General features: G+C 44.9%; 1 protein-coding gene across 5 annotated transcripts in view; it reads right to left on the bottom strand.

Moving 5' to 3' along the window:
* Window positions 1-544: 544 nt before the first annotated feature.
* LOC138632304 (VPS10 domain-containing receptor SorCS1-like) overlaps window positions 545-17,100 on the bottom strand; it is a 142,878-nt gene continuing 126,322 nt past the window's right edge. The window contains exons 18-28 of one of the 5 annotated variants that reach the window (XM_069717779.1): window positions 15,278-15,449; window positions 13,385-13,571; window positions 12,589-12,722; window positions 10,848-10,974; window positions 8,157-8,269; window positions 6,401-6,535; window positions 4,353-4,452; window positions 3,118-3,223; window positions 2,300-2,457; window positions 2,147-2,204; window positions 545-876 (exon numbers count right to left, since the gene is read on the bottom strand). In XM_069717779.1, the coding sequence (XP_069573880.1) occupies window positions 2,176-2,204; window positions 2,300-2,457; window positions 3,118-3,223; window positions 4,353-4,452; window positions 6,401-6,535; window positions 8,157-8,269; window positions 10,848-10,974; window positions 12,589-12,722; window positions 13,385-13,571; window positions 15,278-15,449 (1,261 nt within the window). In that variant the 3' untranslated portion in view covers window positions 545-876; window positions 2,147-2,175. The other 4 variants (XM_069717777.1, XM_069717778.1, XM_069717780.1 and 1 more) reach the window with 4 other exon arrangements.

The raw sequence follows: 17,100 nt of genomic DNA, 5'->3' as shown, positions 1-17,100 counted from the left end.
GGGGGGAGGCGAGGGGAAACAGAAGGTGCAGCGCGGCAACCTTCGCCAATCCAGCGTTTTTTCCGAAGCGCACGACTTTTTTTTTTCTTTTTTTTTTACAAACTGGTGTGTATCATAAATAGTACCAGAAGCATTAGATTAACAGCGACATTGAAATTAATAAAACAAAACGAAAAACCCCACTGCCGTGTTGTTATTAAGAGAAATACTTCAGTAGAAAATGTGTATTGTGCCATAAATCAGCTCTCCGAGAGACGACGGGACCAAAAAAAAAAGCTTCAAAGCACCTCCCTATTTCATATTTTGTAACGGCATCTCTGTTTAGTTTTGTTATTAAAATACACAAATTTTCTAACATAGACATTCATGATTTACAAAATAAATGTATAATTCACTTCAATTACATACTTCATAAAAAGTATATTCATATGAATAAATAATACACTACTGCTGTTAGCTTCAGAGAACAGCAAACCAATCTCAGACATGTGAGCAAATCCAAAACTCTACCGCCCCCCACCCCCCTCCTCTCCCGCCCGCCCTCTCGTTCATGCCTCGTATAAATAAACTTTTTTTTTTTTTTCATTTTTTAAATGTTGAATTTATCGGACACACGTCGAAAAGGAAAAAAAAAAAAAAAAACTTGTACACAGTTTCTTCTGGTTTGAACGGAGCACAGTAGTGTGTGTCAGCAGGGTCCAACATGCACAGGTATAAAGCTAAAAACCATCGTGTCCCAAAAATGGCAAAAAAAAAAAAAAAGTTATAATAATCCATGACGCAGCTGCTGGAGCCGGAGAGTCCGCTCCGGAGTTCAGACGATGTACGTGGGGAGCTCTGTGGAGAATTTCACATGTACATGAGGTTTCATACATCCTGGAGGGAGACAAGGCGGGAAAGAGACGCGGGTCAGAGGACGTTTCGGGATAGAAAACTTAAGCAGGAATTAGCTTAAAAACACAATATCTAAAAATGTAATTATCTTCTAATGGTGTTAAACATGTTGGAAATAGTTTTGGAATTGTGAAACTCAGGACGCTACGACCCGCCCGACTATAGCGGGAAACCTGACTGCACCACAGGCAATTATTTTCAGATAGACCGCCAGAAAACTAAAAAAAAAAGAAGGAGGGACTATAGAAAATGACACTGTAAAAACTTAAGGAAAAAAATGTGTTGGCTTTGTATTTAACGAGAGAATTTAAACGGGAGTCTATGAAGCCGGAGGCTTTTTGGAGCAAAACCCCCAAGTGGCACTCTGTGGTATTGCAGTTGGCCTCATTTTATTTCATGATAAATCTTCTTAAAAAAATCATACATCTAACAGTCATGCAGGTTTAATTGAAGAGTTAGACATCATAAATAACATGAATTTTAAACGGGATGAGAGACAACAAAGACAAGCAGCTGTTACAGTGAGACTGTGTGTGTTTGTTGAACAGCTACCAACATGATGGTTAATGATAAGACGTAGCGTCACAGGCATACAATGAGTTTGCTGACACTGGTCACAGCGAACCAGTAAGGCCAATTTAATGCTCCAAAAATTGGATCAGTAAAAATGGGAAATGTGCCATTTCTTTTCTCAAAGTTGACCTAATCTCACTTTAAAGGGAGTTCAAACAGGAAATGTGAATTTCTGCTAAAACTGTCACTTGCATCGACATTTATTATATCTCTAATATGGCCTTATTTATTCCCAGGTGTGATTGGAGCATAGGTATGTGCAGGTAGTAACCGCCGTCCTCCATTAAATATAAAAGTAAATATAATATGTTGAGCAGGTTCACAGAAAAAACACCCGATTTCGCAGCGTCTCCTGAACTGAAGTGCTGAAAGAGTTAAAAGTCGAGTTAAAGCAACGACAGACATTATATTAGTCAAATATTAGATCTGGATGAACAGGTGGGCGACAAATTACAGGAAAACCCCCCGAAGAAACGAGTCGTGAGATGATGAATGGGAGACGAAAACGATGTAAAACACGTGTTCGGCCGGCTGTTGGAGCTTTTTGGAGCAACTTGTTCCGCAGCCTCGTGGTGCTGCGACAATAAAGACACTTGAGTGCTGGATTTTTCCATCATTTGTCACCCATCTGCACCCCTCAGCTGATTAAAGGGAGAGCGGGGTGGGGTGTTCATCGTACCACCAAGACGGTAACTGCACTGTTTTTGTCTAGTTCTCCCGCTGACCGGACCACTTCACTGAGAAACACACACCGGAGAGCACAGGATGGAGAAACATTAAAAAAATAAATAAATTAAAAAAAACAATCGAATATAATAGAGCGTTTGTTTACCGATGGGCCGTGAGTTAAACTCTGTGTCCAGAATCTCCAAAGAATGCACCAAGTCCCGCTGAGAGCTGGGCGGGGCCTCCGTTGGATCAGCTGGACTCATCATTTCTTGTTCTTTTTCGTTCTGCATCTGCGCATAGACGTTGAGGCCTGGGATCTTCCTTGAGGAAAGATTTACAGTGAGGCAAAGTGGGGAGATAAAAGGGGAGCGGCCTAAACTAAAAGCAAAAGGGAGAGAGGGAGAGAGAGAGAGAGCGAGAGAGAGAGAGAGAGAGGGCGGCGGCACGGCCAGCGGATCGCCGGCGTGCTGCAGCCGATTCCGATTTAACCGCGTCTTTGCATGCGCACATCGACCGCCCGGCTGACTCAATGCGACGCTGTTTGCATGCGGATCGGCAGCGACTGGCACAAATAACAAAGCGGCTCCGTAAAACGTGAGGTTTCACTCCGTCTCTGCCCGTCCGCGAGCCTCCGTGACCCTTCACGTCGTTCTCCCTCGGAACTGCACCTCAGCGCCGAGACGTCATTTAACATTTCCGGAAAGGTCAAGTGCCCCACGTTCAAAGGGCTCCATATCGATGGCGGCCGGAGGCCGACTGACATTTCCTTTGTCAGGACTGACCTGATGAAAGGATTTCTACAGATGTGTGTGAGAGGGGGGGGAGGAGGGGGAGAGCGAGAGAAAGAGCAGCCGGACGTTTGACGGGCAGCTATCAGCCTCCTCCGCAGCCTCGCTGGCAGCTCGTCTTTACCGAGCTGTCAGGAAGCTACCGGCAACCTGCGACGACTATATAAGACATGACATTTCATGAACACTTTACCTCTTGAATTTGTAGATGATAAATACAGCTAAACCCACAACCACTACAGACAGCAGCATTAGCATGGCAGAGCCACTGTGGTTCTCGCTGGTGTCCACTAGGGGCGCTGCAGAGACAGGGAGACAAGGAGCCAACAGAGCGTAAACGAACACGGCTGCGGACGTCAACTGTATTTGCACCCAGCTGAATCATGCGATGAGCCGGTCCCGCCAGGATTTCAGAGTATTTTTTTTTTTTTTAAATGTTTTGCGATCGTTGCAATCAAAAGCATTTCATTCTGCTGCAGATTTTTTCCAAAATTGAGATGTAATTTGCAGAGTTTCAAGTAAATTGCAGTAATTCAAAAAAAGTCACGAAAGCAAAATTAGATTTTTTTTTTTTTTTTTTTACTACCTGATAAATGAATAAATATGAAACCACTTCCTGAGAAAAGAATCATGCTGCAAATACAGAAATATTCTAGTTCTAACCTTTTTCAAATGTATTTATTTGAACTTAGAGAACCGTGGGGATTAAAGTTGCCAAACAAATCATGAAAGTGACGTCGCTTTATACTTAACACTGACATAGAATACAACGACTACATCAGCTGTCAAAATAAGAGCTTTAGATGCCTTTCAGATCGTAAATAGGAGTTACTTTGGTCAAATGAAGTGAGTTTTGTTTGAAAAGACTTACTTCATGCCGTCAGAGCTTCTGCTGTCGACTTTTTTTGGAGGAAAAATTGCCGGAATTAAAATAAAACAAATTGCAAGCTCCCGCAAAATATTGCGGAGTTGGCTTGAATTTGCGTTCATTATCGCGATTGCAAGATCACGATTTCCTGGAGGGACCGATGAGCGACTCAACACAAATGACACCTATGAGAATCATTTTTAATGTTCAGTAATATGGACTTCTCTTACTCTTTATTTTATAAGCCCCTTTAGGACAGTAGCAGCATCCCCAATAGGAAGAGGCACACATACGTGTAACGATGCTCACTCTCTGAATGTCTCTGTGTAGCTACATGGTGGGAGCCAATCACACACAGGGGTGGGGTTATTAGTTAAGAGAGGGGTGGGGTGGGAGGGGGGGGGGAGCAGCAAGAATAATGAAAATATACCTGACTGTCCACTGTATCTGTATCTAGGTCTCATGCTTTATGTTCTGTCCCACTTATTACAGAAAAAAAAAAAAATCCCCCTCCCGGGAAACTCTGAACACACACACACGGGCAGCCCTGTTTCGTTTACCTGCCGACAGGTGCGATGCGTACACGGTGACCTGGACGCCCGGCCGCAACGCGAACTGGACCAGGTTTTGATTCAAGGCGCTGCGCAGGACCTCGGAGAGCTGCGGAGACAAGAAGATGCGAAGAACGTATTTTTTATTTTGTATAAAAAAAAAAAAAACCAGCTTGTTCCCTTCGGTCTGCGGTTCTGACTCGTCGTTTATTCACTCGGGCGTTTCGACATTTCAGAGCAACTCCGTTGAAAGTCCGGCCGCGAATAACTCGTCCTCAACAGCTGTCAGAGAACAGACGAAAGACGAAAGAGAAGACGCGCATCATGCTAGCCTCTCCTGAGCGAGTCAACGGAGAAATCTGTGAACTATTTATTTCTGCTGCACTGATTTATTCGATATTTTAAAGGGGCACAAAAAAAAGCTGCATTATTGTTGTGGCCACTGGGGGGCAGCAGACGAAGCTGAAAACACAAGGCACATTTTCACCTCATGAAGTTGAGACTGTAAACTAGTTAGCGAACAGTTAATTATCGACTCTTTGATTTTGCTATTATTTGATCTCCAGAAACGTCGAACCCGTGGATCCCACCGGGTACGGGAGGAGGAGGGGGTGTCCATCACATCGAGTGTTTCAAAAGCAGTTTGTGTGTTTTATTTTGTTGACTTCCTGGTTTGGGCATTTTTTCCTTCATTAATTTTGTTTTGTTTATTGTTATTTCCTACATTATTGTGCTTTAACTTGCAGAAAAAAAGTTAACAAATGTTTACTCGTTAAAAACACATGCATCCTGATAATTCCTTTCCTTCTTAATGGGCGACGATAAGCCGATGGCCTGAAAGGTAAACTACGGAGGGCCGGAGTCCGATGCCACACACATCTTATTATTGGCACAGTTAGAGAAAACGTGCGTCCCGAGGCGATGATGCTCTCCAAAAAAACATTAAATAGGCCTTTTAAAGTAAATACATTCCAGTATCATGAAGCTGTTTTTCTTCATTTAACTCGGAGAAAATATGAAGCTCCGCGCAACAGAACTCCACGATGTTATTTCTCTCCTCTGCAGACGCTTCATTTATCTTATCTGCCTCATTTGCCAAATGAATTGTGATATGAGTAATTTCTGTAGTCCTTCATCCTCCCCTTTGTACTTCTTAGCACGTTTTAAATTTAGACTACGCCGTGACTAATTACTTTTTTCCCACTGTATACCAGGGTCAGTAAATCTATTATACATTCTAACAAGCGGAGCTCGCTCTACACTTTTTAAGGACGCCAACCTTGAATGAAGATTTATCGCCGGCATGAAGGGGGGGGTGGGGGAGGGGGAGTTTCCAGGCAATCAACCAGGTGGGGGGATCAAATTGATTTTTTTTTTTTTCTCCCCAGGCATGCGGCTGTGGAATTCTTCTCACGGAGAGCCGACCCGACGTTATGATCAGTCATTATCTATTACGAGGGGTGTATGGGGGAGGGGGAGGGGGAGGGGGGCGCCGGTGATTCAGTGTACTGATCAACCGTGACAATTTCTACACCTGGCTTTATGGTGTGTGTGTGGGGGGGGGGGGCTCTTCGGAGATCCCCCCCCCTTGCCCCCTCCACCTCACAGGATGTGACTTCAGGGAGTTTAAAAGTCATTCCCCTTGATAACTTGTTAATACTTGTCAGGCTTATTGATGAGTCTATTGCAGAGATTCCTCAGGCCTGTTCTAGAATTAGATTCATGGTAAAAAACAAAAAAAAAATTTAAAACGTGGACATGCTTCAGTGGACTAATACTGACATCTGCTGGAGGAAAGGAGGAACTTAAAAGCTGGGGTTATTTTTCAGGGTGCAATTGCTGGACGAGCTGCTGCTGCTGCTGCTGCAGGCAGAGAGGATCCTCCATGAGTCACAAAGCAGAAAAATACGAGAGACGGGTCCTTCAGACTGGGTGTTATGGCAAGAATTACAGTTAGGATAACGAGGTGAAATCCATCCGCCGACACGAGTAGTGTTCAGAGCAGCGGGAGGGAGGAGGGGGGGGGGGGGGACAGCAGCTCAGAGCGGGTGTCTCACCTGATCTAAATGAGCAGAGCTCTTCTCTGGTTTCCCCTCAGTCAGCTGTTTGTCAGGCAGCAGGAAGAACTCGGCTGCCGTGGGTAAACCGGGGAGGACGGCGACAAGGAGCTGGTCCTCTCTCACGCCTGTCGCCTGGAGGGGGGGGGGACACGAGGGGAGGGGAAGTTAAAGCGGGGCTGGGTTAAGGACAACAACACCGTGAACATGACAGTGACACTGAAGGCTGTTCCAATTCTGCTCTGAGCAGAGACTGTCAATTAAATCCGAATTTAAAGAAAGTACAACCATAACATTTCGTGAAGCCAAGCCGCAACCAACCCGACGGGAAAACCCGACCATACTACGTCCCGCCCACTGATAGCCGTAACCTGACTGCACCACAGGCCTGTCAATCAAACAAACACACCCCCAAAAATGTGATTTTCTGAGGCCTAATTTCTTATGAATGACGGCATTGTTTTCAGATGGGCCGCCAGAAAACGAATAAAGAAGGAGCGACTTTAGCTAACAACACCATGATGAGTCGTGGAAAAACTTTACTGACTTTGTATTTCATGAAAGAAGTGGAATGGGAGTCTATGGAGCCGGAGGCTTTCTGCAGCTGGAGGCTTTTTGGAGCCGACCTCTAGTGGCACGATGTGGTATTGCAGCTTAAGGTGCTTCCACATCAGCCTCGTTTTTCAGACCCTGAAGCCACGTTCACTTTTATGTACAGTCTACGACTCTTACACCGTCTTGTATATAATTAGCAAAGTGTTTGCCTTTGTTAGAAGTTATTTATCTCCAGCATCAATCAAACCCTGAAGACGAAGTACAGCTCTTTATAGCTCCCCTTCAAATTCGCTTACAGAGATGTAAGTTGGCGGGTTGGGTTGGAAGGAGTCCTGCTGCACTGTATAAGAAGGGTACTATAAACAGAGAGCATGAAATCTCCTGTTTCCACTAATTCCCGCATCAGGCTCTGACTCCAGCTCCTCCTGCAGTGAATGTTTTCAGCTAACATGTCATATTTTCGTCTGAAAGTTTTCCTCTTTTTTTTTTTTTTTTTTTGTCTGTCTTTCTTTTAACCCGTGTTCTGCCTTCCAGGCTGACGTTGTCATGAAAAAAAAAAAAAAAATACGTCAATAACAAATAACAAAACAGACATGTTCAGTGGAGACGGAAGGAGCCCACGTGTATTTTTGGCATCAATTTTGATTTGGCGCGATCAAATAACGCGTGAAAATATGACGCAAGACCCCCGACCGCGTCGCTCCCGGGGATCAGAAGCGCGTCGAGGATGCTGCGGCAAACAGGAAGTTAATGAGGGAAGCGCTGCACCTGCCGTGTCACATGTGGCTTTGAATCATGTCCTCAGACTTGACAGGTTTCAGAGAGAAAAAAAAAAAAAAAGCGCTCGTCTCCGGGCGCCTCCTCGGGTCAGTGCAGAACACACGTTGGACCCAAACTGACATTTATTCTTCTGTACAGATCAACAAGCACAACCTCGTTACCGCACGGCCCTGAGCTCACAGTGTGTGTGTGTGTGTGTGTGTGCGTGTGTGTGTGTGTGTGCGTGCGCGCGCGCGAGAGCCACGGCAATCAGCGTGCTCTTCGTACTAGATTCGCCTGTCATTTATCATCATAAAAGTCAGATTGGAGTCTACGAGCCGAGGGGAGGTCACGCCGCTCCCACAGGTCCGGCCCGGGCGCCGACGGTATTTAACCAAAAGCAAAGCAACGGTTTCCCACCGAGAGAGAGAGACCTTTTTACCTGGATCAGAGAGTTCTTGATGATTCGGCTCACATCCAGCCGCCACTCGGCTACGTCGGGGTTGTGGTCGTCCAGGTTTGATGAAAAGGCGAGCAGATGAGATCGGAAATATTCTGCGGGGAGGAAAGGGAAATGTGTGCGTGAGAGATACTTTGAGCTTTCATCTCCCGATAAAAAAAAAAAATATATATCAGCCTTTACATTCAGCTCACGTGCTTCGTCTTCAGAGGGAAAAAAAAAAAAAAACTTTTTTAAAACAGTTTTGACTAATTTCAGATCTCACTGAAGTAACACAACATCAGCGACGAGACACCGTCCGTGTTTACGAGACAGACGAGAGGGAAAGACGAGCTGCTGGTTCCTGAAACTTTAATTTCGTATTTACATTTGACATGCCAGAAATGAGAAATTATTTGATTGAATAAAAAGCAGCAGCGAGCAGAAGAGTCTCTGATCTGTTTTCATGCTGTTTGATGTCGTGCAGCACTTTGGTCAACAGATGTTGTTTAAACGTGTCAAACAGATAAAAACCCATCCGACGAGCAGAGCTCCAACTGGGAGTCACCTCGTATTTTTCCTATTTGAAAGATGAATGCGGCTTTTACTTCAGAAGTGGTTCCTCCCACTTTGCAACTTTATGACAGACATATGAAAGTGCTGCACAATAAAAACGGTAGAAACAGATTTAAAAGTTTCCTGCGGAGTTTTCGATCGCTAGCGGCACGACGGCGCAACGTCTCCGGTCCGTCGTGAGCAAAGATGCACATGAAAACGGCGATGCAGGGCGTCGGTGCGATACCACCGATGAACAGTTGGTGGTGGTAAAGAGCAAAGGAACAAAGCACATTTTTTAACGATCTCAACTAACAGTCTAAAGCAGATGTTGCATTTAGTTCGTCCTAAATCCACCGGTAAACCTCTGCTGGATAATCTGAGCTTTAACGCTTCAAAGAAGTTCTACTTCGTCTCTTAAGAGTGAATCGCCTCGACAGTTCAACGTCTTTCAGAGCACAGGAAGTCATTAAACGCTAGCTGTGGATTGGTGGATTGCTATCATAACGGAGGATTTACCGAGTGGTTGTAGGGAACCCTTCTGGATCCGCTCCTGTGCAGGTTCTTCAAATGCGATGTTAATAATAATCATAATTTACACTGTAAATGTGGATGCCGGAAGGGAGAATGACAACTGTGTAGAGCTGCAATAATTATAATAATCATAATAATCACAATAATCATAAAGGTTATTTGTACAACACCTTTCATACAAGACATGCAGCTCAAAGTGCTTTACAGGAAGAAAATTACATGCAACGGAGTCAAAAGCGTTTCAGTGTGAAATACTAAAGCTATATGAGATTTTCTTGTTATTAAAACTCTGCAGTGCCCCTTTAATAAAGAAAAAAAAAATACATCAGTAAAAATGCACTTTTGTGACTTTTTCTCTTTGATACTCAGAGTAACTGCAGTGACACAAATCTATCTGCTCTGGAACTAGAAACAGTCTGCGAATGTTAAACACTAAATCTGATAAAGAAATTGTATTTAATCAGTAAATAACGACTCAGTTTGTAAAAGTTCAGTTTTGGCACCGATCAGTGCATCTCTAAATATCCCCAAAAATGTAAAACCTAAAAGAAATGAAACCTCAATAGCAGAGCTAGACACGTGGATCCACACATCTGAAGCCCACCGGGAGACACTTTCAGAGTTTAAGAGCCACAAATTCAGAAAGCAGCCTGCGTTAAGATTTGAGCCCGAAGCGAGGCGGTGCCCTCCTGAGAGGACCCGGGAGACCGGCAGGTGCTTCGTCGTGCAGCGATCTATGAGTCATATCAAAACTCATAAATAACACAGATGCATGAAAAAAAAAACAGCCGAGCAGCCGCGGAATCCGTCTGAAAAATCTGCCGGATGTTTAACAGTCACGCGGGCAACGTGGGTATTAATGTGATCAGTTTGTCGTTCCACGTCCTGTTAAAACTGGTCTCATCATCTCACGTTCAAGCCTTCTTTGTTGGAAAAGCTGTTTTCGGACCAAACAGGTCGAAGGACTTTTCTCGAGAGGAACAAACCCCTCGGAGAGTTTCAACCAGAACTGGATAGGTTCTAAAGTCTTTTTGTAGTTTGCATTTGCACCGCTAATAGGAACTGTGAAGTGACCGAGCACGATGTCAACAGAGCGGCTTTAAGTTTCTCTGCAGTTCCTGTTGTAACGGGGAACGTACACACGTACCCGGGCGTAGGAGCTAAAAAAAAAGTACCACAAACCGGAGTTACAGGAACTTAAAAGGTTCTAAGTTTACCCGTCAAAGTTCTTAGAATCGTGAAATAGTTCCTTTAGTCTGAAAAACACCTTGTCAGCAGTGAACTTGACATGTTTCACTGTCTCATAACTCATCTAGTGTGTAAACTGTATTAATTGTTAAACAAGTTACTCCCAAATTTTGGCATTTCCAGATGATCTGTGACCAAGTGGCACCCGACGGTGACGTCACCCGTTGGTTTGTGAACGGCCGAAATGAAGCCTCGAGTTCCGGCATTTGGCCGGCGCCCTTTAATGAGCTTATTCGAAAGAGAACAGCATCACCTACACCAATTCAAAGTCTTATGCTACTGTTATGACTGCGGTGACACATCCTGCGTGCAGAGCAGCGGATTGCCAGCAGAGGCGGAGTCACCGAGTCGGCTCACCGTGGACAGCGATGGTTTTCCTGTCCTGCAGGATGGCGTTCCCAGCGGACACCTGCACGGTGACTGTATTGACGCCCTCCCGGGAGAACGTGCACGCCACACTTCCCTCCAGAGTGATTACCGGCTGCTGGGGGAGAAAAGGCAGAATGGGAGAGGGGGTGTGGGGGTGGGGTGGAGAGAGAGTCAGAGTCTGGAGGGGGGGGGGGGCTCCCGTGAGGGACCCCTTATCAACGGCTGGTTAACATCTCACACTGCTGTTATTTACACTATAGAGGTGTCAGCCCACACACACACACACACACACACACACACACACACCCCCGCACACAAACTCATACGCAGAGCTCTGCAGCCGGCCGTACAGTACGGCGGCCTGTAGAGAGTTCCCTCTGTGACAGCGGCAGCTCCTTCCCGTCATTACTCACGTCTCCATTTGTTTTGTTTTTTCAGATAGCTTTAAGATGCCGGAGCTGCCGCGCTTTATTACCAGCTGACATAACTGGCTGTCCTTGCGGAAGGCCACGGTCGGCGCTGAACAAACACGTTTACACAACTACAATTATGAAGACAGATCGGATGAGCGGAGTCTTTGTCGACACACGCAGGGCCTCCGGAGCGAGCAGGGCCACAGAGGTGGAGGTTCCAGGCAGCGCAGAGGAACGTAACAGGAATGTTGATAACAGGTATTAATGCCATTAACGCCTTGTTACTGAGGCATTATGGGGAGGAGGCTTTGTTTGCAGTCGAAAAAGGAGGGGTGGGGGGGGGGGGTGGGATGAAGGATAAAAGGCTCAACTCTTTCAGGGAGCTACAAAAACAATATGAGCAGCAACAATGATTCTACTGAGGAACTAATTCCCCCCTTTCATAAACATATGCAGGAACATTAAAGTTCTCTTGGCACCGACTAAACCCCCTAAAAACCCATCTGTGTTCATCAGAAAAAAACTTACTAACTATAACGCCACCCCTTCTGCCGCTTTCCCGCAGCTCCACGATATGGAAAGCCCGGGTTGGCGCGATTGGTTCCTCGGGTGTGTGACATAGGAAACCCAGACTGTTTGAATCCACGTTTTTCAAAGTGTTGTGTGAGTGCTTAGTTTTACTTGTCTTCTTGCAGATGAAAAATCCCCAGACATGTTAACATGTGATTGTCACAACATTAGTCACATTAAAAGCAGCTATTAAAATAAATCTCGGTGAAAATCACAGCTGTTATTCCTTCTGCTGCTGGGTACTTAGTAAAGCACTGTAATTACTTGATGATGACTAATGGATTATAGTTTCCAAACAACTTGGTTAACACTGATTTGGAGCTGCAGCGCTTCTGAAAATATGATTTTTTTTTTTAATTTTTGCTTTGATGAGCCTGAAAGAAAACTTTGACAGTCTTCAAATGCAGATATCTCAACTCTAAAGTTGAAATTATCTGCGTGGTCTGATATCACAGTGGGATTAGAGGAGAAATATATCATTTTATGGCCGTTTACCTGTGAGGGATTGATCAGCTCCGCCTGGCTTCAACGGGCCTGAGTTTTAACGACGGACACACTTCGGTGGCTATCAGTAATTAAGCCGCTCTGCGTTTTCGAATACGTCTGTGATGTTTATTGAAGCCGCTTAACAAGGCCGCAATTATTTTCAACCTGGATGCACAGATGCAGCTCCACAAGATAATGATTCCCACATTTTTGGAGGAGAAGAGTCAGCAACCTACTTCAGGAGAGTCTGGGTACAGTACCTCGGTGTTATTTCCGATCCACCAGATGTAGGTGACCGTTCCCACTTGGCTGGGCCACAGAACAGCCGTCAGGTTCACTTCCTTATTCCTCACCGCCACAAAGGGAGCTGAGAGATGGATATACTCCAGCTGACCTACTCAGGCACACATATACATCACAGCGTGAACCCGATGCTCTGCACCACAAAGTGTGGGAAAAAAAATATAAAAGAAACAAGAAGAAATCATTTTATTGGTTCAAACGAAGTGGGGGTGGGTGGCGGGGCGGTTGGTTGTTCAGTGCGCGCTCCTGCGTTTGGGACTGCCGGCTGCCATCTGCGGGTTATTTTTCATCCGTGGCACTCCTGAGCCTGCGGTGGCTCTATTTGCACGGCGGCTGGCACACAGGATTGACAGATCGGTGGGGGCAACGACGCTCCCCGATCAATAAGTCAGCTCGGTTACATCTGTCACCCCCAGAATACACCGGGGGCGGTCAGCGTCCGTACGTGCGAGGCTGCAGCGACGTCTGTGGGCCGGGCGGCTACAAAAGCAGAAGTCTGACTCGAGCGGAAGCGTAATGGGATTTGTCGTATCTCAATTGTTTGTTCGGTCGTGGGAGGGGAGATAAAGCTCCGAATGCGGCGGCACGCCGTGTACAAGCCGGCAGCCGCAATTCCACTCGAGGTGATAAAGAGCGGAGAGCAGGAGCAGCAAAAAAAACAAAAAAAAAAAAAAAAATGGAAGGAACTTCTATCTGCATAAATGCACGAGTACATTTGTAAACGCGAATCTTAAAAGCTCGGCGGTATCTCACATGTGACGTGCAGGTAGAGCACGGCGGTCTCCGAGCCGAGGCTGTTCTCGCCGGTGGCCGTCACTCGGTAGATTCCCACCGTTTTGTAGATGTGTTTGATGCCGTCCTCGATGGAGCTCACGTTGGAGTACGTGAGAGCGTGGCCGTCCCCGAAGTCCAGCGTGATGCTCGTCCTCGCCCCGTCACCCTGCGGAGGACAAACACGTTCAGGGCATCTGCAGGTCGGGCCCTTCAACGGCAGCTGCTATAGCGCACGGCGAGTGGCACGGCGGCCAATCGAAAAAGCTCAGAGACTGTAACTGTTGAACGCAACCCAATAATGTACGGCTCTTTTTTGTGACACGTTTTGGTGAATTCACCGCGGGCCTGAAACTGGAGCAGAGAAAACATCAGATTTTGGGTCAAACTCTGGAAATCCTCAACAGAGACCCTTGAAATGCTTCAGAGAGTCTACGGCGATCAAGCGACGAGCCGGGCGAGGTTGTTCCGGGTGACTTTCACGTTTCAAGAGGGGGCGGAGCTTCAACGTCCGAGACCGAAGAAGGCGCGTCGGGTTCAGGAGACGCCAGCTGGGTTTTCTTTGACGTTGTTTGACGGGTTTGTTGTTCACCGTGAATTCGTCCCCCAGAGTCAGACTGTCAACACCGAGCTCTACTGGGACCTTCTGAGGCGTCTCAGGGGAAAAACATTCGCCGCAAACCACCTGAACTGTGGCGCCACGGCAACATCGTTCTTTGGTTGCTATAATCTCTGAACCTTATAACCACACCTTGTACACTATATTAAATTCTAAGCACAAACTTCATTATCTGGCTCCTGGGATATTCCAGCTAATCATAGCTCTTTCTAACTCTTGCTAATTTGAAACTAGTGATTTTGTAAACTGGATTGCGTCATTCAAATTTCCTAGTTATACAAAATGTATTAAATATCTCTTTCGTTTCAATAAATGTTCAAATGATTCAATATCTCAGGGAACATTTAAGGTCAAAGAAAAAAAAAAAAAAAAACTGAAACTGAAAACATATTGGTGGACAAGAACTTTGTTTTTTTTCTTCTTTCCTCTCCCAGTAATCATCTGACGAGCCCTCACATTTATCTGCTGTCCTTGGATATAAAACTGGATATAAAGTAAAGGTCAAACCAGCTCCACCTGCAGCAGCTACAACAGTGACACGCTGTTCACACACTGATGCTGCACTCTTAATATTATAATGATGTCATATATAATCAGATATCAGTCAGAGGGACCAACCCTGGACTTTTACTTTCATACTTTAGCTTCATTTTACTGCTAATACTTCTGTACTTTTACTTCAGTAGGATTTTTCATGCAGGACTTTTTTTTTTTTTTTTTAATGGTAAGGGAGTATTTATACTTTACTGTTTTGGTACTTTTACTTCAAGAAAGTATCCAAATTCTTCTTCCACCACCGCTTTTAATTATTTGCTTCAAATTGTCTTCATGTAAAGCAATTTGACCCGAACCTTTTATCAGTTATGAAAACTAACACCAAGTTTAATAGAAATGTGTGTGTGGAGCTCTTTTCGGTTCTCGCTAGTGAAGGTGCAGAGTTCTGCGGAAGTGTTGCTGGAGTCGCAATGTGAAAGTACTCGAGTACAGTTGAGCATTAAAAGCAGAAGTTACAGTATTCGGCAGGTATATTAAACTTTAAACAGTCAAAATCTTCATGTCAGCTAAAAACAATAAACGTGTTGTGAAGTCGGAACGCAAATATGATGGCCGTTTCGTATTTGATTCAATTCAATTGTATATTTTTTTTTTTTACCAGTAATTCAGACTTGCCTCTCGTTTCCATACTAAAGATAATGACTCTTCGTTATTGTGACAGTTCATGGGGTCTTTTTGAGAAAACCCAGGAAACAGCTCACCTCCTCCAGAAACACCAGGAAGGTGACGTTGGAGCCCAGCGTGGCCGTCAGCGTGCCCTCGCCGGTCACCAGGTGGAGACCTTTGGGTGCCTGGACGGGACAGTGCTGCCTCCTGGCTGTGTACTCGACGCTCACTCCGGCCGTGCAGTTATTAGACACCACCTTCCTGTAGCTGTCAGCGGAAGGGCACAAAAAAAGGCTGACGTCAGTTCCTCATCTCTGTCACACATATCTATATATATGTATATATATAGATATGTGTGTTTATGATGATTAAACTCTGTTCAGGACACCGCTGGATCTGCCTGCAGCCTCCCTCCTTTACATTCTCCTCACGGGTCAGAGGAAAACCCTTAAAAGTGAAAAGTTTCGCCTTTCTGTGAGCCGAGTGTCAAGAGCTGTGTTTGTGTGTGGTGAGGGGGCGTAAACGGGAAAATAAACAGGGCGCCCTTTGACAGGCAATCTAAAATGTGGAGAGAATGTCGATGTTTCTGAAACAGAGCGCCGAGTCGAAGGCTCCTTCAGACTTCTTAAACAGGACGGGCCCTGATTAACCCCGCGGAGCCCCGCGACAACTCTTAAGGACTCCTTCAGCGCAGAACGTTAACTCGTGTTGCTGGAAATATATTCAGAGCAGAAACAACAACAAGCATGTTGACATTTAACAATCACACACAGATGTCTACAAAAATGGTTTTACTTTTATTTTGTATCCCAAAACAGAAAGGAGACATCCATCACCACTTATGCATCCGCCCATTAAACCAATATTACCAATAATTTTAGGAAAGAAAAAAACGACAGTGTGCTTCAAGAAAGTACAACTTGTTTTATTGTAATTGTTGGGAGTGAAACAGAAGATCGTAGTGAGAAACTGAAATAGTCCATTAGTGCTTAAAAAAGAGGGAACTACAGGTCTGTAATGGTGGTCTGTCTTCTGTACTTCATTTTTTAATAAAAACTGTTGAAGATGTTTGACTCTAATTAAGGTACTTTGTACATGTTTTAATGAGGTTTTCTAATATTAGGTTTTTCATTTTATCCCCCGCTGCACGTTGTGAATGTTAACCTTGATTGTTTTAATCTGACTTATTTTATTCACTCGCCGTGTGTTCTGGTTTTTTAATCCACTGGAAGTGAATTTGGGACCATATGATTTGGTGATTTTACACTTTAACAAATATTGATATGTAATGTAGCCTCCCAAAGTGTGCTCAGGGGAGTAACCGAGAACACGGATATACACTCTCTTTCCACAAACAGGCGTGAAAATGAGACTAAAATGAAGATACAAAAGCCAAACTGTGAAGTACAGCACTTACACCCCCCCGCGCCTCTCCTCCCACCGCCTCTCTGAATGAAACCAGGTAAGCAGCTCTCCAGATATGATCTGATTATCATCGACACAGCCTCCCCACAATTCAATGTTATTAGTTTTAGCAAGTGGAAAAATGTTTTGCCGCAGAACTTTCCAGAGAATTTATTTCCAATAATGAGCCACTCCCGTTCAGATATAAGGTGGTTTCCATCTGCAGGCTGCTAGGCCGTGCTCTCGTTTAATAACAGTACTCCAGGCAAACAAAAGAGTGAGTTTACCTGCAGTATAAAGAGAGTATCACAGTCAGTTTTTCAAGAAGTCTGTGACAGTTTTTATATTTCTATTTTCACCAGGTGTAGAAACATTCCTGGTTTTCCTGAAGCCCAAACGCACAATCAGGATATCTTTAAGCATTTTGAATTCATGAACTGCCTCAACTGACTAAATACATAGATTTGTTTCTGCTGTCAGCTGATACCTGTTTAAAACGGTGGTCAGACATTAT

The sequence above is a fragment of the Brachyistius frenatus genome, unplaced genomic scaffold (genome assembly GCF_029030835.1).
Source record: "Brachyistius frenatus isolate BFR_SWC_R1_liver_20210118 unplaced genomic scaffold, ASM2903083v1 Contig_180, whole genome shotgun sequence".
NCBI classification, from domain to species: Eukaryota; Metazoa; Chordata; class Actinopteri; family Embiotocidae; genus Brachyistius; species Brachyistius frenatus.
The sequence above is the reverse complement of the archived record's forward strand: the minus strand, read 5'-3'. Positions and strand labels throughout refer to the sequence as shown.